We start from the raw sequence: 27,979 nt of genomic DNA on the forward strand, positions 1-27,979 counted from the left end.
ATGACAGTAGGATGATCTTCACCAACTGCCAGTCTTCTCAGCTGACTTGCTTGCATGATCACAGTCAGTAGTGTTGACCACTCATGTGCCACCTCTGGGAGTAGTGATAAGGCTCCAACCTGAGTTACCAACTGGCCTACAGACAGCAGCGAGTTGTAGCCTGCCCAGCCAGGAATCTTGCTCAAATGTCCTCCGTCTTGCATCCTTGATACAGCAGAAGCGACCAGCCATCCCGGCATCCCAGGTGTGTCAGCTGATATGATGCTGAGACTCCAACCTTGTTGATGATGAACTCCTCTGTCCTCTTGGTTACTTGTGGTTTTGGCTTGTCACAGTGCAGCATGTGCACATGGTATGGAGTGACTGATAGACTCTGTGCTTCACCTATGATCAGAGGTGGTGCAATGTGCTCTCCCGGAACATCAGCTTTCTGGTACACTGCAGTGATAGTTCCATGAGTGGTTCCTTTCCCATCAGCAGTGTCCTCAGCAAAGTCCGTGTTGTCAGCAGCAAAGAACACGAAGGCGCCCTTCTTCAGGAATGGTGGCACATACAGGCCTTGGAACTGTCTAGTGTTTTCTACGACAGCATTGGCAAGAGCAGTTTCGAGGAGCAGGGTGCGACCATGTGAGACACAGTGTCCCTGTGCATTGAGAAGACCCATCAGCATTTTGCTTCGTGTATCATGGTGCACAGTCAGTGCCAGTCCCAGAACTTGGGGGTTTTCTCTTGCATGTTGTGGCCTGAATGTTGCAGAATCACTGCTTGGATTGTACTTCACCTGTCTGGTGGACTTGAATCCATACATGATGTTTTGGCTCAATGTGAGTGCCGTTCTGTCAACAACACTGGTCTTCGCTTCGGTCTCCAGCTCATCCACAGGCCCCACCATGATCCAGCGGATCATGGTGTATAGTTCAGCTGGAACATCATCGATGTTGCTAGACACTGGTATGGCACATTCTGGCTTGTCCTTCTTTGTGAAGTCTGCAATGCTCTTGCGTATCACCTGTGCTGATTTGTAGATGGCCTTCATGTTCTTCACGTCATCCTCTTCACTTGTGATAGCAGCATGGACCATGTCTTCCTCACATGCGTCTGGAGAGTAGAGGACGGCTGATTTCCTTCGATTCTTCTGTAGAACAGACTTAACGGTGGGCAGCTCAGTGAGGATCATTTCCTTCAGCCAGCGTCTAGTGAATGCAGGGTAATGGTGGTCAAGGCCTTCTGCACCAAGCATGTTGACATAGGTGGTTTCAATATCGTCCATTGAGAGGTAAGCTTGGTTTTGAGTTTGAAAATCGATGAGGTTGATCAGCTCAATCAGACTTGCCCTTTGCAGCAAGTGCTCTTTGTCTGTACTTCTAGTAGTTTCATCTCGCACAACGTGGAACACATGTCTTGTCCAACATGGCTTGTGGTACCTCACGTCTATTGCGTGTGCATCAGTGGGTGAGATAGATGTGTTCAGCCTTGTTTTCAATGATGCATCGTCAGACATCTCCACAGCTTTTCTCAGTTGTTTACCAGCATTTTCAGTCCGAACTGTGAACAACTGCTGGTCATCATCCGTCTGACAGAAGAAGCACTGGTCCTTATCCAGTGGCACAGTGCAGGACCGTGTAAACGGCAATGAACATAATGAAGAACCAGAAGTTGGTGGACCTGACTCATCCATCTCTGTGCTTCCTCTCTTCTGTCCACGTTTCTTTGGAATATATGACCCAGTAGACAGTTCATGATCTCTGCGGTCCCTTGCACGTTGTATCAGTTCTGTGTTTGTTGCACTGGCGTAGTAAGTGCGGTGCCAAACAGCCTTCTCTTGGCACAGTGTTTCTTTTGTGCTGTCTTTCAGTCGTATTTGCACTTGAACAAAGTTGCCATCTTTCAAGCTGGCTCTCTCTCTTATCACCCCCAAGAGACGATTGTAGGAGTCTATTCTGGGGTGTAACACCAAGGCTCCTTTCCCAGTGAGTATCACCAGACTGGCACAGCAAGCATAGCTCCCAGTTCATGGATTCCTCACACACATGTTGACCAAGCTCACGGATGGATTAGGACCTGCAAATACACAAAATCAAAACTACAGCTAGAAGGGTCATATGCAAATTAGAAGAGTCGCGAAATTGTTCCACGAGAATCTAAATGGATTCTCGCGCAGTGTCGCGAACTTCTAGGCCTGGTACCAGATATTCTGCCACTTGTTTCATTGATTTATTTGCTAGCTGTACCATTACATGGGTCTCAACAAATGTATATATTCATTACTGTGTGGGAGCATGAACCAACGCCAAAGACCAATGTCAGGCATAGGACCACGTGGCTAAACTTGCGACAATCCAAAATGCCACAATTATTGACAATGGGCAAAACATACAGTACTCTGGTCCTCGCTGGACCAGTTACAACGGTAGTTGTCACGACACTCACTAGGTGGCACTGCAATCACATTACTGCACATCTTATGATTAGTGTGGAGTTTATAATAGGACCAGGCATCATAATAGTGATGTAACAAGTGTAATGGTCTAATGGACAGTGGAAACACGATACATGTATTTCAAACGATGGAAAAAATAGTAGGACAAAAGGCATAACTGACCGTAACTGGTCTAGGGATGGGTATATGCCATTTTACTTGGTACGATTGGATTCCTTGCCCCTGAAAATGTAGGTTTAGCTGTTAAAATCAAGACCCTAGGTATTCTAGAAGCCAAGCTATTGAGAAATATCAATTTTTAGCGTGGCCATTTTGAAAATCCAAGATGGCCGCCATGGAACCTTCCGTGCAAATGAAAACATCACTTTTCCGATTAGTTATACAATAAACTTTCCAGAAATGTATAGTTTTGCAAATCTCCAAAGAAAACCAACGAACTTAACACTCTGAACATAGTGAACCTGACTATATGTATAATTGTGTATGTATATATATATATATATATATATATATATATATATATATATATATATATATACACAAAGAATTAAGTTAAGCACCCCTACACAACGAATTAAGGTAAGCACCCCCTAATATATATTCTTTGTGTATATGTATACATTGGCATATATTCTAAGGTATGTGAGATCAAATAATGATTGGTATGACATTAGCAATTATCCATTGATGAAATTGAGTGATCAAAGTGAAAAAAAGTGATTGGTTGAGTCAGTGATCCGATCACGTGGGTCCTACACACGTTATTGACGCAAAGATCGCTAGAGGTCTTCTCGGAACAATGACTGTACGTTAGAAAACATAAACGTCATCCACACTGTCCGTGATGGACCTATAGCTCCATACTTAAATTGAGGTGAAAATATGCCTAAGATTCCCAAAAAATTTCACCTTAAATTATTCAGAATAAAATATTGAAAACGGCATGATTGTTATGTTTTTATGTGACCATAATATCACTTCTCCAGAAAATATAGCAATATCATGGGTATATTACACTGTTTTGACGACAACAAACTTGTAATGTGCGAGGTTGTAAAAAAACGGGGGGGGGTGCTTAACTTAATTCTTTGTGTATATATATATATATATATATATATATATATATATATACACATACATACATACATACATACATACATACATACATACATATATATATATATATATATATATATATATATATATATATATATATATATATATATATATATATATACATACATACATACATACATACATACATACATACATACATACATACATATATATATATATATATATATACAGACTTGGCATTTAATATGGAATTTTTTTTTTTTCTTGACTTGGGTTTCCTTTCTGAACTCAGAATATCAATCTGGTGAGTTTCTTTTACACTTCGGTGATTTCTTTGTTAAAAGAAACATGTCACTGATTGTCTGTCGCAGCAAGAAGTCAATAACAGGATTATATCACAGGTGGCGTGACAAAATGTACGGACAGGTACATTTGACGATTGGCTTCACAATCGGGTATATAAGGATTGTTGCGTTCTGTATTAGTCGAAAACAACTGCTGCACATCTACAAAAGTTATTGCCGCTTCCTCTGGAGATGGTCCATCAACTCGACAATGCTGTTTGTCATGGAGTGGTGGCTTTAAGAAATTCCATCATGAAACAGTGTGCTATTGCTCGGCAGTATGGCATCACTCAAGGTCAGGTGTCAAAGATCCCGAAACGAAATGCTCAGAGGGGTGTCCCTCCTCCAATATTGAAGCCAGGACGTCCGCGCAGAACCACAAGGAGGGATGATCGCCAGCTGCACCGGTTAGTCCGCAATGGCCGTACCAAGTCAGCTAATCGGCTTCGGGCTGAGTGGCAGCAACTGACAAATGTGCCTGTATCCAGAAGGCTAGTCAACCAACGACTGGTTCAAGCAGGCTATCGTGCCAGGCATCCCCTGAGAAAGCCACGCCTGACAAGCCAACACCGCCAGCGCCGATTGCAGTGGGCCAGAGAGCACCGTCAATGGCAGCCAGGACACTGGAATCACGTGATCTTCAGTGAGGAGTCTTGATTTCTGGTCTATCGTCAATATGGCTATGTCCGAGTGCGCAGACAAGTGCATGAAGCCTACAACGAAGATTGTATAGTGTGAAGAGTCCAAGCTGGAGGTGGTGGGGTGACCGTTTGGGCTGCTTTTCATGCAGGGGGCAAAACTGACCTAGTTGTTCTGAATGGAAACCTGAACCAGTTCAAGTACAGGGCCATTCTGGAAGAAACATTGCTTCCATTTGCTTGTGTCGCCTTTCGAGGAAACTTTGTCTTCCAAGATGACAATGCATGGCCTCATCGTGCTCGCATGATCCAACACTTTCTTGCTGACCGTGGTGTAGAGCATGTGGCATGGCCTGCCATGTCCCCGGATATGGATCCGATAGAGAACTTTTGGGCAGAATTAACGCGTCAAATCGACAACTTGGACCAGCAGCCTCCCTCTGTGCGTGAATTGCAGCAGGCTATTGTCACTGCATGGCAAGCGATTCCTGTCCAAACCTTGGCAAATCTCGTGAACAGCATGCCTCAATGTGTACATGCTCTCCTGAATGCTCGTGGGGGTTACACGAAGTACTGAACTGTAATTTTAGTCCATAACAAAAAAAAAACACCTTTAGAGGCCATTTTTACCCGCAAGCGGGGGTTGGCCTTTTTCGGGGACCGTGGTTGTTGTTGTTTTTTGGTCCCCTTTTTGAAGCAATGTTTTACGGCCGGATGCCCTTCTTGCCGCCAACCCTTTTTGTCGCCTTTTTACGACAAACAGGGAATTACCAGTGAACTGGTATTCAATTTGCCGACCTCCGAAGGATGACAGGCTGAGTCAACCCCCCAGGCGTTAATTCAGCGATCGACCGGGATTCGAACCCAGGATCCTAGGATCCTAAGCTGGCACCCTAGCCGGTAGCGCAACACCGGGGATTATCGGGGGCACCCTAGACGCTAGTCCGTAATCCCAGTTGTAATTTAACTTTTGTTTTTGTTTAAAAAAATTTTTGGCTAATGTGCAAAATAAAGAAATACTTCTGGAAAACGTACAGAAGTTTAACACAGTACTGTCCGTTAATTGAGTTCAATATCAGTTTACATCACTTTCAAGGATAAATTTATTTGCTTCGAAATGTCAAATGTGGTTTTTGTTTCTTTTAAAGGTCACATTAACAAAATCTAGAATAATTTCAACATAATTCCAATGAACCTTTGGTTCTAAGTCAACTTGAAAAGTAAGTTCACCCCACAAAAAAATTATTCCATATTAAATGCCAAGTCTGTATATATAAATAATTTCAAAACACACCTGGTCACAAGTGTGCCTCACTGACCGGATCCTCAGTGGAGGTCCTCAGCATCATCCCGTTTTGGCCCTTCAACCTTGATACGGTCAGCTAAGGTGGGCCAGCAGGGGCACATACGCCTCCACATGCAGCAGCTACACCTGAGCACGTACATACCCCCACCTCCAGCCAATGAGAACACAGACTACAATAACTACAACTACAACAACCACCTCCACTCCCAGAATCCACAGCCCCTCACCACTCACTCACACACCAAAAAAAATTGACTGACCACTTACCCTTACAACATGCACCACTCAAACAAAAACACATTCATGCAAAACTACACAAACACACACACACACACACACACACACACACACACACACACACACACACACACACACACACCCACACACCATTCACACATCTCCATTTCTCTTCCACACTCAGTCACTACCCCTTTAGGCTGAAATGAACCACCACCCACAATCTCAACCTACAGCATTCGACGTGCCTCCATAAACTTCCTCCAAATCCAAAGTGAGCCTTTCAAGGCAGCCTGGGCCACTCTGTCACACATCCTCCTTCTTTCTGTCCCAGACACTCTAAGCCGAGCAAGAAATGCAGAAAAGGAATTGCCAATACTGTATATCCTCGACACCCCTCCTCAAATGGCTGACAAGAAACTCGCCAACCCTTCTCTCGACACTCTGCCTCCAGCTCACTGTAGTTTCCTCTCTTCCTCTCGTGCACCTCCTCCATGTTCTCTTCCCAAGGTACAGACAATCCCCCTAAGATGACCTGTCTTGTTGCACCTGACCTGATGGCAATGTCATGCCGCAACCTTGTCACACAGATCTCCTCTGGGAATACCAATTGTGGCTTTAGGTCTGCCACCACCTACCAATCACAAGCGTCTGACAGCCCTCTTGCTTTCCACCTCCTCCTCTTTCCACCTCTTACCACTTGGCATTCTTTGACAAACAACACCTCTCCCTCCTTCTCCACTCTTCTCTCTCTCGATCTCAGCACCTCTTGTTACACCATCTGCACTACCACCGCCATATATATATAAATTTCCTCTCTTGAAAGTCAGTGTCATCATCTAAAAATCTGTTTCCTGAATAAAATGAAAACATCAAGAAATAAAGCACCATTTAAAACGAAAGCCTCACTAACAGATTCTGCATAGTCGCTAAAAACTCAGCACTGTCACTGCAGCTGTTGATATCTGTCCCACTGCCCCACACTCCCGCAGCGCCACAAGCCGCACCGTTAGCAAAACAATTACTCTCCAAGACTGGACAGCCACACCATCAGTGCTGGGTAAACCAAACAAGGCAGTCTGCCAAGTCCAATCGACATTGAGGCAGCAGTGACAGAAAATCAGATGGTAATAGGAGCCAAAGGTTGTTGCTTTTTGCAGTTGGCCTTTTTACCTCTGACCTGCTGTCTGTCTAAAAATATATATTTTGACAAATGGCATTTTCTGTCCCACAAAATGGTGGACGGTTGAAATATTATGGCAGAAGTGTTAGTTCAGAAATAATTCAAGAAACCGTCTGCACAAGAACAAATGAATGCCAGCTTCATGCCAGCAAGATGCCATGCTATGCCTGAAAAGAATGCCAACAAGAGTAAATTAATCCTTAAGCATACACAGCTAAAGTTTTAGATATCTTACATCTATGTCATGGCCAATAATCATATATTGTTCATCGGATTATTTTGGTTGACATAGTTGAGGTTTATGGAAGATTGAGTACAAATAAAAACAGCTTGTGAATACTTAAGTTTATGTGAATGGTTACTCTATATATGAGAGTGCTTAGATATATTTAGCTTCTAAAAGTATGCAACAAATTTCAAATCTTCTGAGATAGAAACGAAGTTAAAGAAAGTGTTTCTTTCAATATCAAATCGCTAAAGTCTGACTCAATAACAATTGTACCACATTACCTCACTGCTCTGGGGATAGTAAAGATGCATTTTAATTTCAACAGTGTATGTTCACTTGGAGGCCTTTTATTAGGCAATGGTTAGTAGATGGCAAGATGAACAGGCTGGGTGGCCAGGCTTTCTGTCAGCGGGAGTCTGAAGGCCTACGCTGGGATTTAACAGCAAAGCCCTTGGGTGTGCAGGAAAACTCTAGAGTCTAGACCCATGTTTGTCCATTGCTGAGTACAAGCAGCTCATTGCATTCTTGGGCCAAATAAATGCCCTGGTCAACCTGACAAAGGCCCCAGCCAGCCTGATGCTTCGACCGTCTGATTATTTTGGAGAGGGACTATTCTGACCTCCAAGGCTTAAACTGCTCAACACTGAATAATCTCTGCTGGTTAGTTACTCTGGCAAAGATTCGACACATAAAAACACCTTTTTCCCCTTTTGTTTGGGTAAGATGAGTGTAAATTATTTTGGTTTGAACTTCTGGTGTATTCCTATCTTTAAGTAGGAGAAAGGTCGAAACATTGTTTCTCATAACGTGCTTGGCAGTTTTAAGCCTCGAAACAAATGATGCGTTGAATCATGGGAGATCATGTATTTGTAAGTGAGCTGCATTAACGTTGCAAACAGGGAAGGGGTGATCAGATTCAGGAAAACTGAGATTCTCTCATAGCATGGATAAAAAATGAGCAAGTGTACTTCAATATTAGTTGTAAGGCGCTGGGCATTGCGAAGAATAATAGGAATGGGTCTGCAGAATTTAAGGGGCTTCTTGAAGTGTTTGACATAAGAGAAGCATCTGTGGGTGGTCGTCGATATGGGGCACTAAGCAGCCAGTGCAAGGCCACGCCGCAATAGGAAAATATTACAAGTTGTATTTTCATGGCGTACATTGTAGATCAAAGAAAGTGGTGTTAACTTTTTTTCAGCAATTTAGTTATCTGGCTTCACATTGATTATAGTGTCCAACCTGAGGAAGGACAAATTTGCGATTGAAGGAGTTAAGCGGATAACTACCAGATTGATTTCAAGGCTACATGGACCAGGCCAAGTGGTGTGACTGAATGAGACTGGACATTTTGCTTTATGTAGGAGAAGATTGCAAGAGGATGTGATTGAAATGTCGAAGATGGTGAAGTTTAACAGGATGGATAGTGTCCTGAAAGTGGTGCAAAAGTTGTATTTTACACAGAGAGGTGTCCAGTGTAAAATAGTCTTCCTGGCCGAAAGTGGGAGAACCAGAGACAGTAGAGAGATTTGAAATAGGTATGCACCTCGGAAAGCTCTAGGGCCAGAGTGGGTTGCATCCGCTGCACGAGGTACAATGAATGGTTCCATCTGGCCTGTACCGCTCTCGGTAAACTATCAGATTACACACATATGTATCGACCTGCGGCTGCAGCTTTTCGCTGAATTCAAGCTCAGATCCAAAAAATGACGCACTTATTGTGATTGTATTTTATTACCTCTGCCAGCGAAGGTGAACGGAGGTTATGTTTTAATCCCTGTCTGTCTGTTTCTTATGACGAAAATTGAAAATTTTCATCATAATTATGTTGCCATGTTGGTCTGTTTCATTTGTTTGTATGTTTGGCTGTGATTGTGATAACTCGAAATGCTTTCAGCTATCTACATCAAGCTTTACCAGAGGATTCCGAAAGGCAAAAGTGAGGCTGTCAATATTTTTTGACTACATAGGTCAAAGGTCAAGGTTCTCTCGTTTACCTGGGCAATATCACAGCCATCCTTTGAGGAAGGAAGCTGAAATTTGGGCACAATATTGTTCACTTGGAGAAAAAGAAAAAAATTGTAACAAAATTTTTATTTTGTTGATTAATCAATTAATTGATGCATTATTTAATTATTATTATCGATTTATTAAGTACATGTACTCATTTATTTATTTTCTCATCTGGGCAATATCTCAGGCACCTTTTGAGCTAGGAAGCTAATATTTGAACACAACATTGACCAAGTGATGTGGCTGTAAAAGGTATGTTTGATTTATTGATTAATCAATTAATCGATTTATTATTTCATTATTCGATTAATTGCTTGATTTTCAAAAAGTTACCAATTTGGATAAAACAGTGGTGGTTTAGTTATGCTATTAACCAATTGATTAAGTAATTATTAGACGATTATTATTTATTTATATATATGTTAATTACATAATATTAATCAATCAATTATTTCTTTTCTTCCTCATCTGTGCAATATTTCAGGCACCTTTTGAGCTAGGAAGCTGATATTTGGACAGCAGTGATGAAGTGATTTGGCTATAAAGGTAATTTTGATTTATTGATTAATCAATTAATCTATTAATATTGTTGTGGAAATGAGAATTGTGTTTTTTATTGTTGTAAAAATATCACCCTCCTTCCTCCAGTTGTGTATAAAGGTCAAAGGGCATCCCTTAGTTAGGTCATATACAATCGCGTTAGCCAATCATAGATTTCCTGCTTGTTGGTAGTTATTTCCTTATTCTGTGTATTAGGTTAAGGCTTTGTCTTCCGTTAATTAATACTCCATTGCACTGAATTCAAATAGATAGATCCCCTTTCATTCCCATTCCCAAAGCCTCTATTGCCAACTGCATTTAGTGCCAACTGCATTTATTGCCAACTGCATTTGCCGCCATTACGGCGTGGTCAGCTCGGGGAAGAGGGGCGTGCCCACCCATCGTCATCAAGGGTGGAGCCAGAGAGCCCGTGCCCACCAATCGGCACTGCGGAGAGCGACCCGATGGGCGTTTCCAAAAGGCCGGCGGCTTGATCGCCACGCGCCTCATAAAAGGGGGTTGGGAGGGACTGCTTAAGCAGATGAGTGAGGAGTCCACCACAGTTGAGTCCACCGCAGTTGAGTCCACCGCAGTTGAGTCCACCGCAGTTGAGTCCACCGCAGTTGAGTCCACCGCAGCTGAGTCCACCGCAGTTGAGTTGAGCTTTGATGGCAGTTTCGACCCGCTGCTACGAAGCAACGCCGCCGTGCGAACCAGATTGAGGAGGGTCGGCGGCCGCTCACCTCGAGCCTTGCCGTTTACACGAACAGGACCCGCATCCTTCCAGCTCTGTGGACCACCTGGACCATCCTCTCCTTCCAGCCAATCGTTCCTGCCTTCATTCCCCATTCGTGTGAGTCTGTCTTTGTTTGTTCTGTCCTGGGTTAAGTAAGACTGTTTATAGGTAAGCTAATTTGCACTGTGTTTCTTCTTCTTCTGTATTTTATTTTATTATCTTTCCTTCTTCCTTGGTTTCTTTTGGTTGTAATTAGTAGTAATAAATTATAGTCGTATTTCAAACCCTTTTTGTCTTCTTCTTCTTCACATCCGTCGTCTTTGTCTTTTCCCCATTGAATACCTGTGGCACGATTTGGCCAACGTTTGAGAATCGGGTCTAGTCATTATTAACAGTTCGTGCCGCGGCTGCCATCCGCTCGGCAAATTACCATCTTATCCGCGATCGCGAACGGGGCTGTGCACCGGCCTTTCCGGAGGTCTCGGTGCAGCTTCAGGGACCACGTCGGTCAGTCACAAACGAGGGGACTAATCCCCCCTCGAGAAGGGATCCGAGGCCGACGTTGGGTTCCGTAACAATATTTAATTATTCGATGAGGAACTAAATTTGTTAATTTTCAAAAAGTTACAGATTCAGATGAAACTGTGGTGGTTTAGATATTCTATTAGCCAATTGATTAAGAAATTTATTATTTTGCGATTATTATTCTTTTATTTCAATTACACAATTAATCAATTAATTGTTTATCTCAATTTTCGTCATACCTGTCAGGCTACCTGCCGCCTGTTTCTTTTTTATTTGCGAACGCTTTCAGCTATCTTCATCAAACTTTACCAGAGGATTCCAAAGGAAAAAAAGTGAGGCTGTCAATGTTATTTAACGATACATTATGTGTCAAAGGTCAAGGTGACAGTGATGTCATTTCATATGCATAAAACAGATATGACCAAAGGTGTTTGACACACTTGACACAAATTACTTGAAAAACATGACCGACAAATTCCGAGCAGATTTGATAATCTAATCATTATTAAAACATAAGATTTCTGTTGGAGCTGGGAGGACACATGATGCATTTCCAAAATGGCGGCAATCCATTGTCGTTTCCATGGCAACAGAGTTGCCCATGTTAAAGTAAAAAGGTTTTTTTTAGGGACAAACAACAGACGATAACTCGGAAACGCTTCAAAATACAGTTATCAAAATGTCAACCCTCACTGAGTATTGACATTCTGAGCAAGTTTAGTTTTGGGCTGTGTGGATGATAGGTAAAGGTCACAGTGACTTAATTTGCATAAAACGTGAGGGTGGTCATATTGCGACTACAGATTCAAAGTGAATCTCTGTGGCTGTTGTGTCATCATCTTCCTTTGTTATCGGTTTTACCTTTAACAATGTGACATTGATGAATTATTACAATGCGTTTTAAGGTGATTTATACAAAGAAGAAGTACTGGTATATGTGGCATTGCATGTAGTATGTTACTTTCTGATATTTCTGTAGAAATGTGGCTGAACGTCGATACTGCTGACGGATTAGTCAATAGTGTCATTGGAGAAGAGAAGTTCAACCCATCGTCGAAAGCAACACAGACTCAGTCACTGCCGTGCTTACAAAGTTTGACAATGATAAAGTAGGACAGGGTGCAATTTCCACAAGTCATTGGAAATCAAACTTTCCACATGCCATACCAGTCAAACGTCATGACGTACAATAAGAAAAAGCTGGATTTTTGAAGTTAAAAAAGGCATAAATCTTACTTTTGAAAATAATGACATAAAGGTGCACAAGTCACACGACACCGGTTTCCGCTGACATTGGCACGGGCTGTAACTATCCACGACTGCCATGGTCTAACACTGGATCACGTTGTTGTCAGTATGAAGGGTGCCAACACGTTCGGCCTAGGGCAGGCACATGTGGTGTTCAGTCGTGTGAAGTCGCTGAGTGGCATCCATATCACTGACTTTGACCTCAGTGGCATCAAGACTAACAACAAGGTTATAAAGGAAATTCAAGCTATGAAAAAGAAACATTTTCCAACTCAACACACACTGACATTTGGCCAAAGGTGGGCGGTCCGCTTCGAAAGTCCGCTTATCCGCTTATCCGCTGCAGCGGACTAACGTTTTCGAAGCGGATAAGCGAATCGGACCAACCCCCAGAAACCGAAGCGGATAAGCGTAAGCGGACTACCGAAAAATTAAAGCGCATCGCGATTCGCCAAATCAGCTGTTAGCCTGAGCCGTTACTCTAGAATTGTGAATATTTATTTAAGTGAATAATAAGTGAAAACTGAATATTTTATTGGACGCTAGAGCGGCAATAACGTCAAGATGGAGAGATTTCTGACTCTCCAGCCCAGCGGCAGTGCCAGGGACAGGCACACGAGCGACGCAAACCAGCAGTCCCAGCACAGCGACATCCACAACCCGGCGGTCAACATGATGGGGGACGTGGAGGACAGTCAGGAGATCTGCGCCCTGACCCCTCAGCTCGCGCGCAGCGAGAGCAGGATGTCGCTGGACTCAATCGACTGGTCGAGGAAGCCGCTGAGGGGGAACCCGGGGCTCTCGCCCAATCTCTTCCCGCTCGAGTTCCGTGATGCTTGGGTAACTCTATTTCTCAGGCATAACACGCCGCTCCCGAGCTCTGCCTCGGTCGAGCGCGTGTTCAGCTACGGGTCGGACATCCTCAGGCCTAAGAGGTCGGCCCTGGCTGCACCGAACTTCGAGGCCCTCGTCTTCATGAAGGGCAACCTCCAAATCCTCAAGAAGGCCCACGAGGTGGAGGAGGAAGACGAGGACTAGTCAACAGACTGCTAGTCTGTTGACTAGTAGACTCTCTTGTCAAAGAAAGGACGGGCAAATTGATTTTTCTTTAATGTAACTTGCATATATTAAAATGATATTTAAATTAACTGTAGAGTAGAGTAGAGTCGAGTGGAAAACTTTATTTCAATAAATTTTGAATAAATTTTATTTAAATAAAAATGTATATTTTTGATCTTAAAAGCTTTGTTTGTCTTTGTAGTAGTTAGAAATGGCTATTTAGGCTTTAAAAGCATTAAATTCCCTTTAGAAACGTCAAAAATCGCTTTAAAAACGTCGAAGCGCTTTTAAAAAATCGAATCGAAGCGGATAAGCGGATAAGCGGTAAGCGGACTAAGATTTTCGGCCGCTGAAGCGGATAAGCGAATCGGACTACACGGGCTGGCGGAGCGGATAAGCGGTAAGCGGACTTAAAATTTTCCGAATCGCGCCCACCTTTGCATTTGGCGACATGTATGGACCCGGCAACATCACTGTTGGTCATCTCAACATGCCGTACTTCTTGGATAAAATGAAAGATTTTGAAAACGCTCCAGATATTCTTGGATAACACAGGAGTAATGTGCTTCACTGAAACCTACTGGACACCAAATCATGAAGTTCGGAGCTTCCTTGAAACTCATGGCTACAAAGGATTTAGACACGATGTTCCAAGTGAACAAAAGCATGGAGGCAAACAGGGATAATGATATGTGCTTCCACTATTCTCAGCCCCAAAGAACAAACCCACACAAGAGTCGAAGGACCTGAATTGAAAGTAGTCACATGAGAAACACCTACTTCACTCACACTGCAAACACCTCCTTCACTCACACTGCAAACACCTCCTTCACTCACACTGCAAACACCTCCTTCACTCACACTGCAAACACCTCCTTCACTCACACTGCAAACACCTCCTTCACTCACACTGCAAACACCTCCTTCACTCACACTGCAAACACCTCCTTCACTCACACTGCAAACACCTCCTTCACTCACACTGCAAACACCTACTTCACTCACACTGCAAACACCTCCTTCACTCACACTGCAAACACCTCCTTCACTCACACTGCAAACACCTCCTTCACTCACACTGCAAACACCTCCTTCACTCACACTGCAAACACCTCCTTCACTCACACTGCAAACACCTCCTTCACTCACACTGCAAACACCTCCTTCACTCACACTGGAAACACCTCCTTCACTCACACTGCAAACACCACCTTCACTCACACTGCAAACACCTCCTTCACTCACACTGCAAACACCTCCTTCACTCACACTGCAAACACCTCCTTCACTCACACTGCAAACACCTACTTCACTCACACTGCAAACACCTCCTTCACTCACACTGCAAACACCTACTTCACTCACACTGCAAACACCTACTTCACTCACACTGCAAACACCTCCTTCACTCACACTGCAAACACCTACTTCACTCACACTGCAAACACCTCCTTCACTCACACTGCAAACACCTCCTTCACTCACACTGCAAACACCTACTTCACTCACACTGCAAACACCTCCTTCACTCACACTGCAAACACCTACTTCACTCACACTGCAAACACCTCCTTCACTCACACTGCAAACACCTCCTTCACTCACACTGCAAACACCTCCTTCACTCACACTGCAAACACCTCCTTCACTCACACTGCAAACACCTCCTTCACTCACACTGCAAACACCTCCTTCACTCACACTGCAAACACCTCCTTCACTCACACTGCAAACACCTCCTTCACTCACACTGCAAACACCTCCTTCACTCACACTGCAAACACCTCCTTCACTCACACTGCAAACACCTCCTTCACTCACACTGGAAACACCTCCTTCACTCACACTGGAAACACCTCCTTCACTCACACTGCAAACACCTCCTTCACTCATACTGCAAACACCTCCTTCACTCACACTGCAAACACCCCCTTCACTCACACTGGAAACAACTCCTTCACTCACACTGCAAACACCCCCTTCACTCACACTGCAAACACCCCCTTCACTCACACTGGAAACACCTCCTTCACTCACACTGCAAACACCTCCTTCACTCACACTGGAAACACCTCCTTCACTCACACTGCAAACACCTCCTTCACTCACACTGCAAACACCTCCTTCACTCACACTGCAAACACCTCCTTCACTCACACTGGAAACACCTCCTTCACTCACACTGGAAACACCTCCTTCACTCACACTGGAAACACCTCCTTCACTCACACTGCAAACACCTCCTTCACTCACACTGCAAACACCTCCTTCACTCACACTGCAAACACCTCCTTCACTCACACTGCAAACACCCCCTTCACTCACACTGGAAACACCTCCTTCACTCACACTGCAAACACCCCCTTCACTCACACTGGAAACACCTCCTTCACTCACACTGCAAACACCCCCTTCACTCACACTGGAAACACCTCCTTCACTCACACTGCAAACACCTCCTTCACTCACACTGCAAACACCTCCTTCACTCACACTGCAAACACCTCCTTCACTCACACTGCAAACACCTCCTTCACTCACACTGCAAACACCTCCTTCACTCACACTGGAAACACCTCCTTCACTCACACTGGAAACACCTCCTTCACTCACACTGGAAACACCTCCTTCACTCACACTGGAAACACCTCCTTCACTCACACTGCAAACACCTCCTTCACTCACACTGCAAACACCTCCTTCACTCACACTGCAAACACATCCTTCACTCACACTGGAAACACCTCCTTCACTCACACTGCAAACACCTCCTTCACTCACACTGCAAACACCTCCTTCACTCACACTGGAAACACCTCCTTCACTCACACTGCAAACACCTCCTTCACTCACACTGGAAACACCTCCTTCACTCACACTGCAAACACCTCCTTCACTCACATGGGAAACACCTCCTTCACTCACACTGCAAACACCTCCTTCACTCACACTGCAAACACCTCCTTCACTCACACTGGAAACACCTCCTTCACTCACACTGGAAACACCTCCTTCACTCACACTGGAAACACCTCCTTCACTCACACTGCAAACACCTCCCTCACTCACACTGCAAACACCTCCTTCACTCACACTGCAAACACCTCCTTCACTCACACTGCAAACACCTCCTTCACTCACACTGCAAACACCTCCTTCACTCACACTGCAAACACCTCCTTCACTCACACTGGAAAAACCTCCTTCACTCACACTGCAAACATCTCCTTCACTCACACTGCAAACACCTCCTTCACTCACACTGCAAACACCTCCTTCACTCACATGGGAAGCACCTCCTTCACTCACACTGCAAACACCTCCTTCACTCACACTGCAAACACCTCCTTCACTCACACTGCAAACACCTCCTTCACTCACACTGCAAACACCTCCTTCACTCACATGGGAAACACCTCCTTCACTCACACTGCAAACACCTCCTTCACTCACACTGCAAACACCTCCTTCACTCACACGGGAAACACTTACTTCACTCACACTGGAAACACTTACTTCACTCACACTGGAAACACCTCCTTCACTCACACGGGAAACACCTCCTTCACTGATACTGGAAACATCTACTTCACTCACACTGGAAGCACCTACTTCGCGTTTCCTTGCTTGTCTCATTTATCGGCCTCCATCTCTTGCCATGTCAACTTTCTTGCTTCATTTCGAAACTTTGCTAACAACATTACCGTGAAATGTTCCAACGGTTGTTCTGTGTGATTTTAATGACAATCTGGCAAACAACCAACGTCAACCTTGATGACATTGATGAGCAAATGGGGCTCGAAACAACACGTCATGCAACCAACCACTGATAAATGGCATGCTTCTGTATCACATTCATTTCAACAGGTATGACAAGTCCATCGTTGTACCTGTTCACGACGTTTACTACTCTAACCATGCCACGACATTTGTCATGACACGCTTGGCATAAACAGAGGAAAACTATCCAGTACAATTGTAAACAGCAATCAAAACAGGTAGCATCAGTCCATGTAGGCAATATAATGATGCAAATGTTTATTATTTATTTATTCTTATTTATTACGAGCAGAAGTACCCGGCATTGCCGGGCGGGGGAGGGGAGCGGAGGGGAACGGGGGGGAGGGGAGAGGAGGGGAACGGGGGGGGAGGGGAGGGGAGGGGAACGGGGGGGAGGGAGAGAGAGTGGGGAGGGGGGGAGGGGGGGGAGGGGGAGAAGAGTGGGAGGGGGAGGGGAGAAGAGTGGGAGGGGGAGGGGAGAAGAGTGGGAGGGGGAGGGGAGAAGAGTGGGAGGGGGAGGGGAGAAGAGTGGGAGGGGGAGGGGAGAAGAGTGGGAGGGGGAGGGGAGAAGAGTGGGAGGGGGAGGGGAGAAGAGTGGGAGGGGGAGGGGAGAAGAGTGGGAGGGGGAGGGGAGAAGAGGGGGGGATGGGGCGGGTGAGGGATGGGAGGGGGTGGGAGGGGGGAGAGAGGGAGGAGGGGGGAGAGAGGGAGGAGGGGGAGGAGAGGGGAGGGGGGAGAGAGGAGGGAGGGGGGAGAGAGGGAGGAGGGGGGAGAGACGGAGGGGGGGAGGGGGGAGAGAGGGAGGGGGGGGAGGGGGGGAGAGAGGGAGGGGGAGAGAGGGAGGGGGGGAGGGGGGAGAGAGGGAGGGGGGAGGAGGGGAGGAGGGAGGGGGAGGGGAGGGGGGAAGGGGGGAGGGGGAGGGGGAGAGGGAGGAGGGAAGAGGGGGGGGATGGGGAGGGTGAGGGATGGGAGGGTGAGGGATGGGAGGGGGGGAGGGGGAGGGGGTGGGGGTGGGAGGGGGGTGGGGGTGGGGGGGGGGAGGGGGGAGGGGGGAGGGGGAGGGGGAGGGGGAGGAGGAGGGAGGGACCCGGCAGAAGTACCCGGCATTGCTGGGCGGGGGAGCGGCGGGGGAACGGGGGGGCGGGGGGAGGGGGGAGGGGGGAGGGGAGGGGGAGGGGGAAGGGGAGGGGGGAGGGGGGAGGGGGGGGGGGGAGGGGGAAAGGGGAGGGGGAAAAGGGGAGGGGGAGGGGGAAAAGGGAGGGGGAGGGGGAAAAGGGAGGGGGAGGGGGGAGGGGAAAAGGGAGGGGGAGGGGGGAGGGGGAAAAGGGAGGGGGAGGGGAAAACGGAGGGGGAGGGGGGGAAAACGGAGGGGGAGGGGGGAAAATGGCAGGGGGAGGGGGGGAAAATCGGAGGGGGGAGGGGGAGAAGGGGGAGGGGAGGGGGAGGGGAGAAGGGGAGGGGAGGGGGAGGGGAGAAGGGGAGGGGGGAGGGGAGAAGGGGAGGGGGGAGGGAGAAGGGGAGGGGGAGGGGAGGGGAGGGAGGGGGGAGGGGGAGGGGGAGAGGATAAGGGGAGGGGTAGGGTGGAGGGGGTAGGGTGGAGGGGGAAGGGAAAGGGGGGGACGGAGGGGGGAGGGGGAAGGGGGGACGGAGGGGGGAGGGGGAAGGGGGAGGGAAGGGGGAATGGCCAGTCAACAATGACGTTGTAGTTCTCATGGTTCGGAGAGCAGCCACAACAATCGGACCATAGTCCTGCATATTCGCAACAGCACAAAAGCGGATTTTTGGAGACTCACCGATCCTGTGACGTCCTCCAGTACCGGCGTTGCCGGGCGGGGAAGGGAGACCCGTACATTCCCAACCCGTACATTCGCCCTCTCGACTCAAGCTCACTCGGACAAAAGCCTCGCACAAATTACACCGTGAAGGCCCAATGGTCATGTCTATGCACCAAATCACGGGCGCACTGAATTGAAAAATATATAGAACGCTCATACTCCGTGAAAAGTTGAAGCCGCCGTGTCGCCATCTTGGTCAGCACGACTCGACCAACTCGCTTCGCGGATCTCGTTTTATGCAGCAATAAACTGCTCCAATCGGTTTACGGAAGGGGTTGTGGAAAGACGTTTCACAGCTATTTCAAAGACATTTAATTCATATCGCACAAAATCGATACAAAACACGCTCGCATAAAAGGTGAAAAAACGTGTGACGTGTGACGGGATGGAACATCACGTGATCGCTCTGAGCGAATCAGTCTGGCGGCGGTAATGGAACATCACGTGATCGCTCTGAGCGAATCAGCGAGCTGCTCTGGAACCGGCTGAGATTAGCGGGTACTTCGCTGAAATGCGCTGAGGTAAATATGAATAAAAAATATGGATCGTCAAATATTTTGAGTTCGGCCATGTTCGTCCCAGGCTCAATGGCCATGTCTATGTCAAATATCAAGCACGTAAGCCTCTCCGTTTAGCAGTCTATCGGTAACATTACACACACACACACACACACAAACTGTGTTTTATATATACTAGGGCATGCCCGTACAAAATTATATCCCCCCCCTCTATTTACATGAAATGGTTTGGTCCATTCGCAAAGCCAAAGCGGACGGCTTGCGAGTACGGTGACAATCCCCCCCCCCCTCTATTTACATGAAATGGTTTGGTCCAAAGCGAACGGCTTGCGAGTACGGTGACAATCCCCCCCCTCTATTTACATGAAATGGTTTGGTCCAAAGCGAACGGCTTGCGGAGTTTGGTAAAGAAATCGCCATAGCTCGGTAACTACTTCTCCGATTAATATGAAACCTTGAAAAGGCACATCCTCGGGTCCCCAGCAATATACCTGGCAAGTTTCAAGTATATCGGACCCGTGGTTGTCGAGAAACAGCGGTCGCATACAGACACACACACAGACACACACACAGAGATTACTGGAATTATAGATAGATAGAATAGATAGATCTAACAATAAGACAGTGGGAAGATACAATCGAGACAGTAAGTCGGCACTTTCGTAAGGCCGGAAGTGAAGTCTTCACTGTCCGGAAGTTCAATTATTCAATTAGCGCCAATTCAATCAAGATATTCAATTAGCGCCAACGCATTTTGGCTTTTTGCAATTTAATCGCAAGGAAAAGTAGAAAGAGAAGAGGAAAAAAAATGAAAAGGAAAAACATTCCAAACCGCGAGGGAAAACAACATGGCACGTCGACACAACAACGTGTCCTGTGATTGGCCGTACGTGGCTGCCAGTAGCTGCCCCCCAAAAAAAACTTTCACCGTCCGGCGACTGAATTTTAGGGGAAAAATAAAACGCTCCGCTTAAAACAACGCCCTTCGCTCTGACTGAATTGGGACAATGTTTTTATGTTTTTAATTGAATTACTATCCGTAATGGCGCACGCTCTCACAGGAGCTCCGGAAGGTCGCATATCGCAGTTACGATGAATCGCAAATTAGTTTTAATTAGTTTTAAAACATAGTTTAACGCCAACATAGTTTGCCAACGTGAAATAAATGAATACGCTCTCAAATGTGCCGTCCGAGGCAGAGTCTGTTCGCCACGTTCGGCACACGTGATAGCTCGCTGCTCTCTGATTGGTTGAATCGTTTTTTGGACATAGCTCGGTAACTACTTGTCCGATTAATATGAAACCTTGAAAAGGCACATCCTCAGGTCCCCAGCAATATACCTGGCAAGTTTCAAGTATATCGGACCCGTGGTCGTCGAGAAACAGCGGTCACAGACAAACACACAGACATACACACATACACACACACACACACACACACACACACACACACACACACACACACACACACACACACACACACACACACACACACACACACACACACACAGAGATTACTGGAATTATAGATAGATATATATTATTGTTTATTATTTATTTATAAGCCATAGGTATATTTATTTTTTGTGCTGATTGTATTGTTATTCTTGCATTATTCATGCTATACTGATTTTATGAGATGCCCTCTTTCCCAAATTACGAAAACCCCAATCCATCTTTCTTCTATGTTTCCCTCCCTGGCACAGAACACCACATCTCATGACAGGGACAGCTGGAGAAGAGCTATGAGTAGGACAGACGAGTTATGCACTAAAATATGATTATGACTGTTACAGAAACATTACTGTGACATTTTGTAACATTATTTTGAAAATAAACTCTCGAAAATAAACAAATCAGATGCTTAATTATTCATTGATATAAATCGTTCCTGAGCCACAAATGGGAAAGATATCGTCAAAATGAGCATGTTCAAAGGTCAAGGTTCTCTCCGTTTTCATCATACCTGTCAAGCTACTGCTTGTTGATGCCTTTTTGATAATTGGCAAAATGTTGATCACTCCGGTTTGTGTGTTTGTCTGTCCGCTCACTTATACTTGCTCACAGGTCACAAGTTTACACTTATCTTCACGAAACTTCACCCAATGGTAAAGTTGATGGGCCGATAGAATCCTATTTATTTTTGAGGTCAAAAGGTCAACTTAGGACAAAGGTCAACCACTTCTTTCAAATTTCTAAAATCCTCATTTTTCCTCTGATTGGCTTAAAATTTGAATAGGATTTATATATCAGCTAACTGAATTCAACCACCAACTATTTTTGAGATCAACATAAGCCAAAAAGTTCAACATAGGGCAAAGTTCAACAACCTTTTCAAATTTCTAAAATCCTCAATACCAAAGTTCTATTTTTGAGGTCAACATTGGTCACAAGGTCAACATGGACCAAAGGTCAACCACTTTTTTCAGACTTCTAAAATCCTCAATTTTCATTCGATTCACTTGAAATTTGAATAGGATTTTCATATCAGCTTACTGAATTCAAACACCAATTATATTTGAGGTCAACACAAGCCAAAAGGTCACCATAAGCCAAATTTCTAAAATTGTCAATTTTCATCCGATTAAGTTTAACTTTGAAGACGATTTGCATATCAGGTCACTAAATTCAACCACTAATTATTTTTGAGGTCAAAAGGATGCTCTACCGAGTGGCATTCTACTTTGTTTGCCAAGTGCTCTACTGAGTGCCACATTCTCTCTTGCCGAGTGTCACTCTGAGTGATTTTTCATTTGTCTGTTTCCCTGTGAGCAGGTTATCTCAAAAGGTTATGGATGGATTCGGACAAAACTTGGTGGGAAGGTTGTGTGACAAGGACGAATTGATTCAATTTGGTGAAAATCGCAATCTGGATCCAGATACGACATTTTTTTTTAATTTTGAAGTGATTTGCAACTCCTGAAAGATGGGGTCAAAAACCCATGGGGTTCTCTAACCTTACAAATTTCGAATCTGTAAGGTTAGAAAATGGCACTTGGCATTAAGCATTGCTCAGAAACCCATTTTACAACGACACCTCCGCCAGGCCGTTGTTTACGTTTTTACGTTTTTACGTTTTTATTCAGTTTACATGAAACAGTTTACGTTTTTTATTCCACTGATAGTGGACATGGAATTTATGGATATGAATCTGGAACTGAACCAAATGTAATTGGCTTGTTATTGTCATCTACCCAACTCGTCCGCCGCTTTATGTCATAGTCCGTCCACAGGTTTTTGAGATACTGTGTATATATAGTTTTTGGGCCCATTTCTCAATGGTGAAGAATCACTTTAAAAAATTCTCGGATCCAGATCGGGATTCAGATATTCAGCAAAATCTAATCAATTCGTCCTCGTCAGACACTCAACCTGTCCACCAAGTTTCATCCGAATCCATACATAACGTTTCGAGATATTGTGCTATGTATTATTTTTGGCCCTTGTGAAGAATCACGAAAAATTTATCGTATCCGGATCCGTATCTGGATCTTCACCAAAATCTAACCATTTTGTCCTTGTCACATACCCAACATGTCCACCAAATTTCGCCCAAATCCGTCCACAACTTTTTGAGATATCCTGTTCACAGACAGGGGTCAAAACATAACCTCCGTCCACCTTCAATGGCGGAAGTAACAAAATAGTTGTGAAAAAACATAAAACCGGCACTCCTTTCTACACACACTGGACCACTCAATCAATAGCAAATACAAAATTTAAAACAGCATCACTAACTCCAAAAATGGCATAAAACCCTCACATGTAGCCATAACTAACACAGACAACATACCATCAGAGAAACAATAAGGTACACCAAAGTGGCCTCCAACAGATCTATATTACTTTGCACACCCTCCAAAGTTATAGAACACCAAATACTTACACTCACAAACCCTCACATCCCAATGTTACACACCCAGCACAGATTCAGAACAAACCACTCCACCACGACTCTCCACACAATCCCCACAAAAAACACCTTTGATGGCTTAAACAGTATAAATTCACCATAACGCACTATTCTCTCTACAATAGATATCCGGAATGCATTTGATGCCCTCCCAAAACTCTTACTCCCAAACAAAATACTTAACACAAACATGCACAGCAACAACAAATGCCAATTACCTATCATGCAGACACAATCATACGTAAATTTTAATGGTAAGTCATCATGTACACTGTAAGTCATCAAGGTTCGGTTCACTTTGCATACTCTAATTTTTTTTCATGCACAACATTCCACAACTACCTGCGGACAATTACCTGTGGGCAACATCAACACAGCTACAGCACAACTTCAATCCTTCAAAGAATTTCTCACACATCACGACACTGCATATTGCATAAGGATTTAAACTTTTATCCCTATAAAATTCAAACTGTCCAGAAATTATGCCAAGATTATGAGATTGCCCGTAATAATTTTTGTGAGGGAATGCTTTCATTTATGGATGGAAATGAAAACCAAAACATTGCTAACAATTTGTTCATGTCTAATGAAGCACATTTTCATCTGTGTGGCGATGTCAACAAGCAAAATACTCGTTTTTGGGCAGCTGAAAAGCCAAGAGAAATGCACACGAAACCGCTACACAGTCCCAGTCCCAAAGTCACAGTGTGGTGTGCACTTTCGTCGTTCGGCATCATAGGGCCTTACTTCAAGAGAATGATAACGGAAATGCCGTCACTGTTACTGCAACTCGATATACCGATATGGTTTCTGACTTCCTCTCCAGAGAATTAAACAGTTTTGCAGAAGTGAGCCCAATGACGTGGTTTCAGTAAGATGGTGCAATCTCCTACACCGCCAGAGTGTCCATGAATACTGTAAGGGCGCTCTTTCCAAGGCATGTCATTTCCAGAAACGGCGATATTCCATGGCCAGCGAGGTCACACGATTTGACTGCATGTGATTATTTATTGTGGTCATATCTAAAGGACAAAGTGTATGTTAACCGTCCACAAACTCTTCATGAACTTAAGGAAAACATCAGACGTGAAATCAATGATATTGACGTGGCCATGTTGCAGAACGTCATGAATAATTGCCGTCCAAGATTGGAGACACCTAACGTGTCAGACGAAATGGTGCACATCTCCTCGATGTTCTTTTCCACAAATAAATGGCATGTTATGCAATTCACTGTCTTGTAAAATTTGTTTTGAAATACAACTTTTCATTACCTTTACACGAATGTTAAAAATAACCATATTTCTGGCTTACCCTGTATATATATATATATATATATATATATATATATATATATATATATATATATATATATATATATATATATATATATATATCTGTGTGTGTGTATGTGTGTGTGTGTGTGTGTGTGTGTGTGTATTTTTTACATATCGGTCTGTGGTGCTCACCTTTTGCTGGGTTCACGGCTAGTCCAGAACGATAGAGTGCCTCTTCATCCCTCCAGTCATTATTCCGCAGTGCTGTCCGGACAGTCAGTGCAAGTATTAGTGAGACTGATGCCGCCCAGAGAGCAACCCGTGCCAAGCTCCGATGTGCTGCAGCCCGATGAAGGGCTCTTGCTCCCGTAGCCACGAGCAGGCAAAAGCCCATGCTGGGGATGTAAAGGATCCGTTCAGCCAATACAAACCCAACGTAGAACAGCAGGTTGCTTGCTGGAAGAAAAGGTAGGATCAGCAAAGCCAACGCCATTATTGTGGCATCAAGTTCAGAACAACAAATTCCTGAATGGTCTTTTGTTTGAGAAGGCAGGGCAAGATGTGCTACAGTGAAGCCATTGCTATATCCATCCTTTTGGTCACTGCAGTTGTAGCCATTTGCCTTCCGCTTGTTCACGAAGTGCATAGCCCTCTGCATGGCCCATCTAAGCTGCAGGTAAACAAAAACCATCTCATAAGAAATTTTGGTAAACATTGTGCTGTATATTGATAACTAAAAAAATGTACACAATGAATACAGCATAAAATCACAATTATGACATTTTCTAAGATGTTGTTGACAAAGTCTCACAAAAAATACAAGTTTACGGATGTTTCCATTGCCTTCCCAGCAGTCATGATTTCCAGCAGTTCCCAGGGTTTGACAATTCTTCAGAATAATGGCACCTGATAGTCTGTTTTATCACTTGTGAAATCGAAAAATCACAAGGATATTCATTCCCTGAGTATGTGCGTTTCTCTGTTTTTCTATTTGTCTGTTTGTCTCTTTGTTGGGCTCTCAATCTCCTACAGGTCAAAATTCAAAACCGATCTTGATGAAATTTAACCAACTGAGAGAGCTCGTCAATAGCTGGAAACGTATTTTTTAGGGGTTTTTTCACAGAAATTACCGAGTTTCATATATATACATATGATAGAAAAGATCATCTGCGTCGGTGAAATGTCATAAAAGAAAGATAAAGGTGAGAAATACACCGTTTTCAAAGAAACACAGACCAGACCAGTTCCCTATCGTTGGTTGTTATCTCCATATGCGGCTTTCAAAAGGTGGAATAGAGCCCTACCTGGTCTCAAAGTGTGTGTGTGTGTGTGTGTGTGTGTGTGTGTGTGTGTGTGTGTGTGTGTGTGTGTGTGTGTGTGTGTGTGTGTGTTAGCCAAACTTGTAAAAATGCGATTTGAACTTGTCATTTTCAATGAACATGCACTCGGTCATGAAAGGCATCAATGGAAAGCTGAGGATCTCCTCATATTTGGTAAACCACATGCAAATTGTCAAACTAAATAACCTTTGCATATTAACCCCTTGAATTCGGATTACCTTTTTTTGATACGCACTGTATATATATATATATATATATAATTATATATATATATATATATAAAACTATATATATATATACACATAGTGCATATAGAAAGTCAACACCCCCTTTCATATTTTTCACCTTTTGTTGCCTTTTAGCCCGGAATTAAATTGCATTACATGAGACTTTTTCCACCTTTATTTACACTTCGTAACCCACAACTTCCAAGTGAAAAACACATTCTACAAATTTCAGAAAATTCATTAAAAATACAAAACTAGATTATCTTGGTTGGGTAAGTGTCCTCTTCCCCCCCCCCCGCCCCCTCCCCCTTATAATAGCAATTGTAAATTAGCTTAGGTGTAACCAATCACCTTCAAAAAATCATACAACAAGTTAATTGCCCTCCAGTATAACATTTACACTGTATATATTACACACATACATATATATATATATATATATATATATATATATATATATATATATATATATATATATATATATCTATATTATAATAGCCGTAGATGATTCTGTCTGTCTGTCTGTCTGTCTATCTGTTGGGTGTCTGTCCGGGGTGTGGCTTACTCGGTTTGCAGAGTAGCTCCACCCATAGCTCCACCCATTCTGGGAGTGGCTATAAACAAATATCCACCATTTTATTAACTCGCATAGCTTTGAGTCCTGTTTTGTAGGCCCGTGGTGTCTTGCTCTCTCTCCCAGTTTTATTTCAAATCAAATTCGATAAATCATTTCATTTTTCACAGTCGCTAACATAGTTTTAGACTCGGTTGAAAAAAAACGGGAAGAAAATCCGATTAAAGTTGCCGTTTATAGAACGAAATGAATTCTCAAAGGCCTGTAACTTCAAGGCCATTGAGTCTCTCTCACGCCTTTATCTCCAATCTAACTCACCATATGATTTCATTTTTATCGATGGTTTTACTTTTAGACTCGGTGTCAGCAATAATTGAGAACAATCCACACACGCGGGAAAATGCAGAGATATATTTTTTAAAATCGCGTCATGGTGTATCATACACCGCCCAACATGACACCGCCGGCAATGTGTCGATATATATTAAAAATTCGCTTTTGCTTTTCCGTTATGATATATTACTATTTCGTTTGATGATAGTCGTCACAAAAACGTCAACAATGATGCCGACATATATTTCTTCGTTTTTATTTCATTCAACATATTAGCCGGAAGTAAAATATGTTTCAGGAAATTACCGAGAGATATTTCTTCGTTTTTTAAAATTAGTTATGTGCGAATACACTTTAAATAGGTTTATTTGAAATCTTTAATTTTCCACAATATAATTTACTTGCCATTTATCATTTGATGATTACGAGACAAATTCCTCTTGAGGATCGTGACAATTCATGCGTTGCATGGAAACTTCCATTTCCAAAATGAATGAGACGATCGATGAAGAACGACTCGGTGTCACCAACGCGGGAAAATGCAGAGATATATTTTTTAAAATACACCATATCACCGCACAACACCGCCCAACAGCCAACAAGTATC

The 27,979-nt window shown here is 44.1% G+C and overlaps 1 protein-coding gene across 2 annotated transcripts in view; it reads right to left on the bottom strand.

Annotated features, from left to right (window-relative positions):
* The window catches only part of TMTC2 (transmembrane O-mannosyltransferase targeting cadherins 2), a 253,470-nt gene that overhangs the window by 112,995 nt on the left and 112,496 nt on the right, over positions 1 to 27,979 (bottom strand). For both annotated transcript variants that reach the window (XM_078777820.1, XM_078777816.1), the window contains one exon: positions 25,091 to 25,568. In XM_078777820.1, coding sequence (XP_078633946.1) covers positions 25,091 to 25,568 — 478 coding nt within the window. The remainder of the gene's footprint in view (positions 1 to 25,090; positions 25,569 to 27,979) is intronic.

This window comes from Myxine glutinosa, chromosome 1 (assembly GCF_964187855.1).
Source record: "Myxine glutinosa chromosome 1, kmMyxGlut1.1, whole genome shotgun sequence".
NCBI classification, from domain to species: Eukaryota; Metazoa; Chordata; class Myxini; order Myxiniformes; family Myxinidae; genus Myxine; species Myxine glutinosa.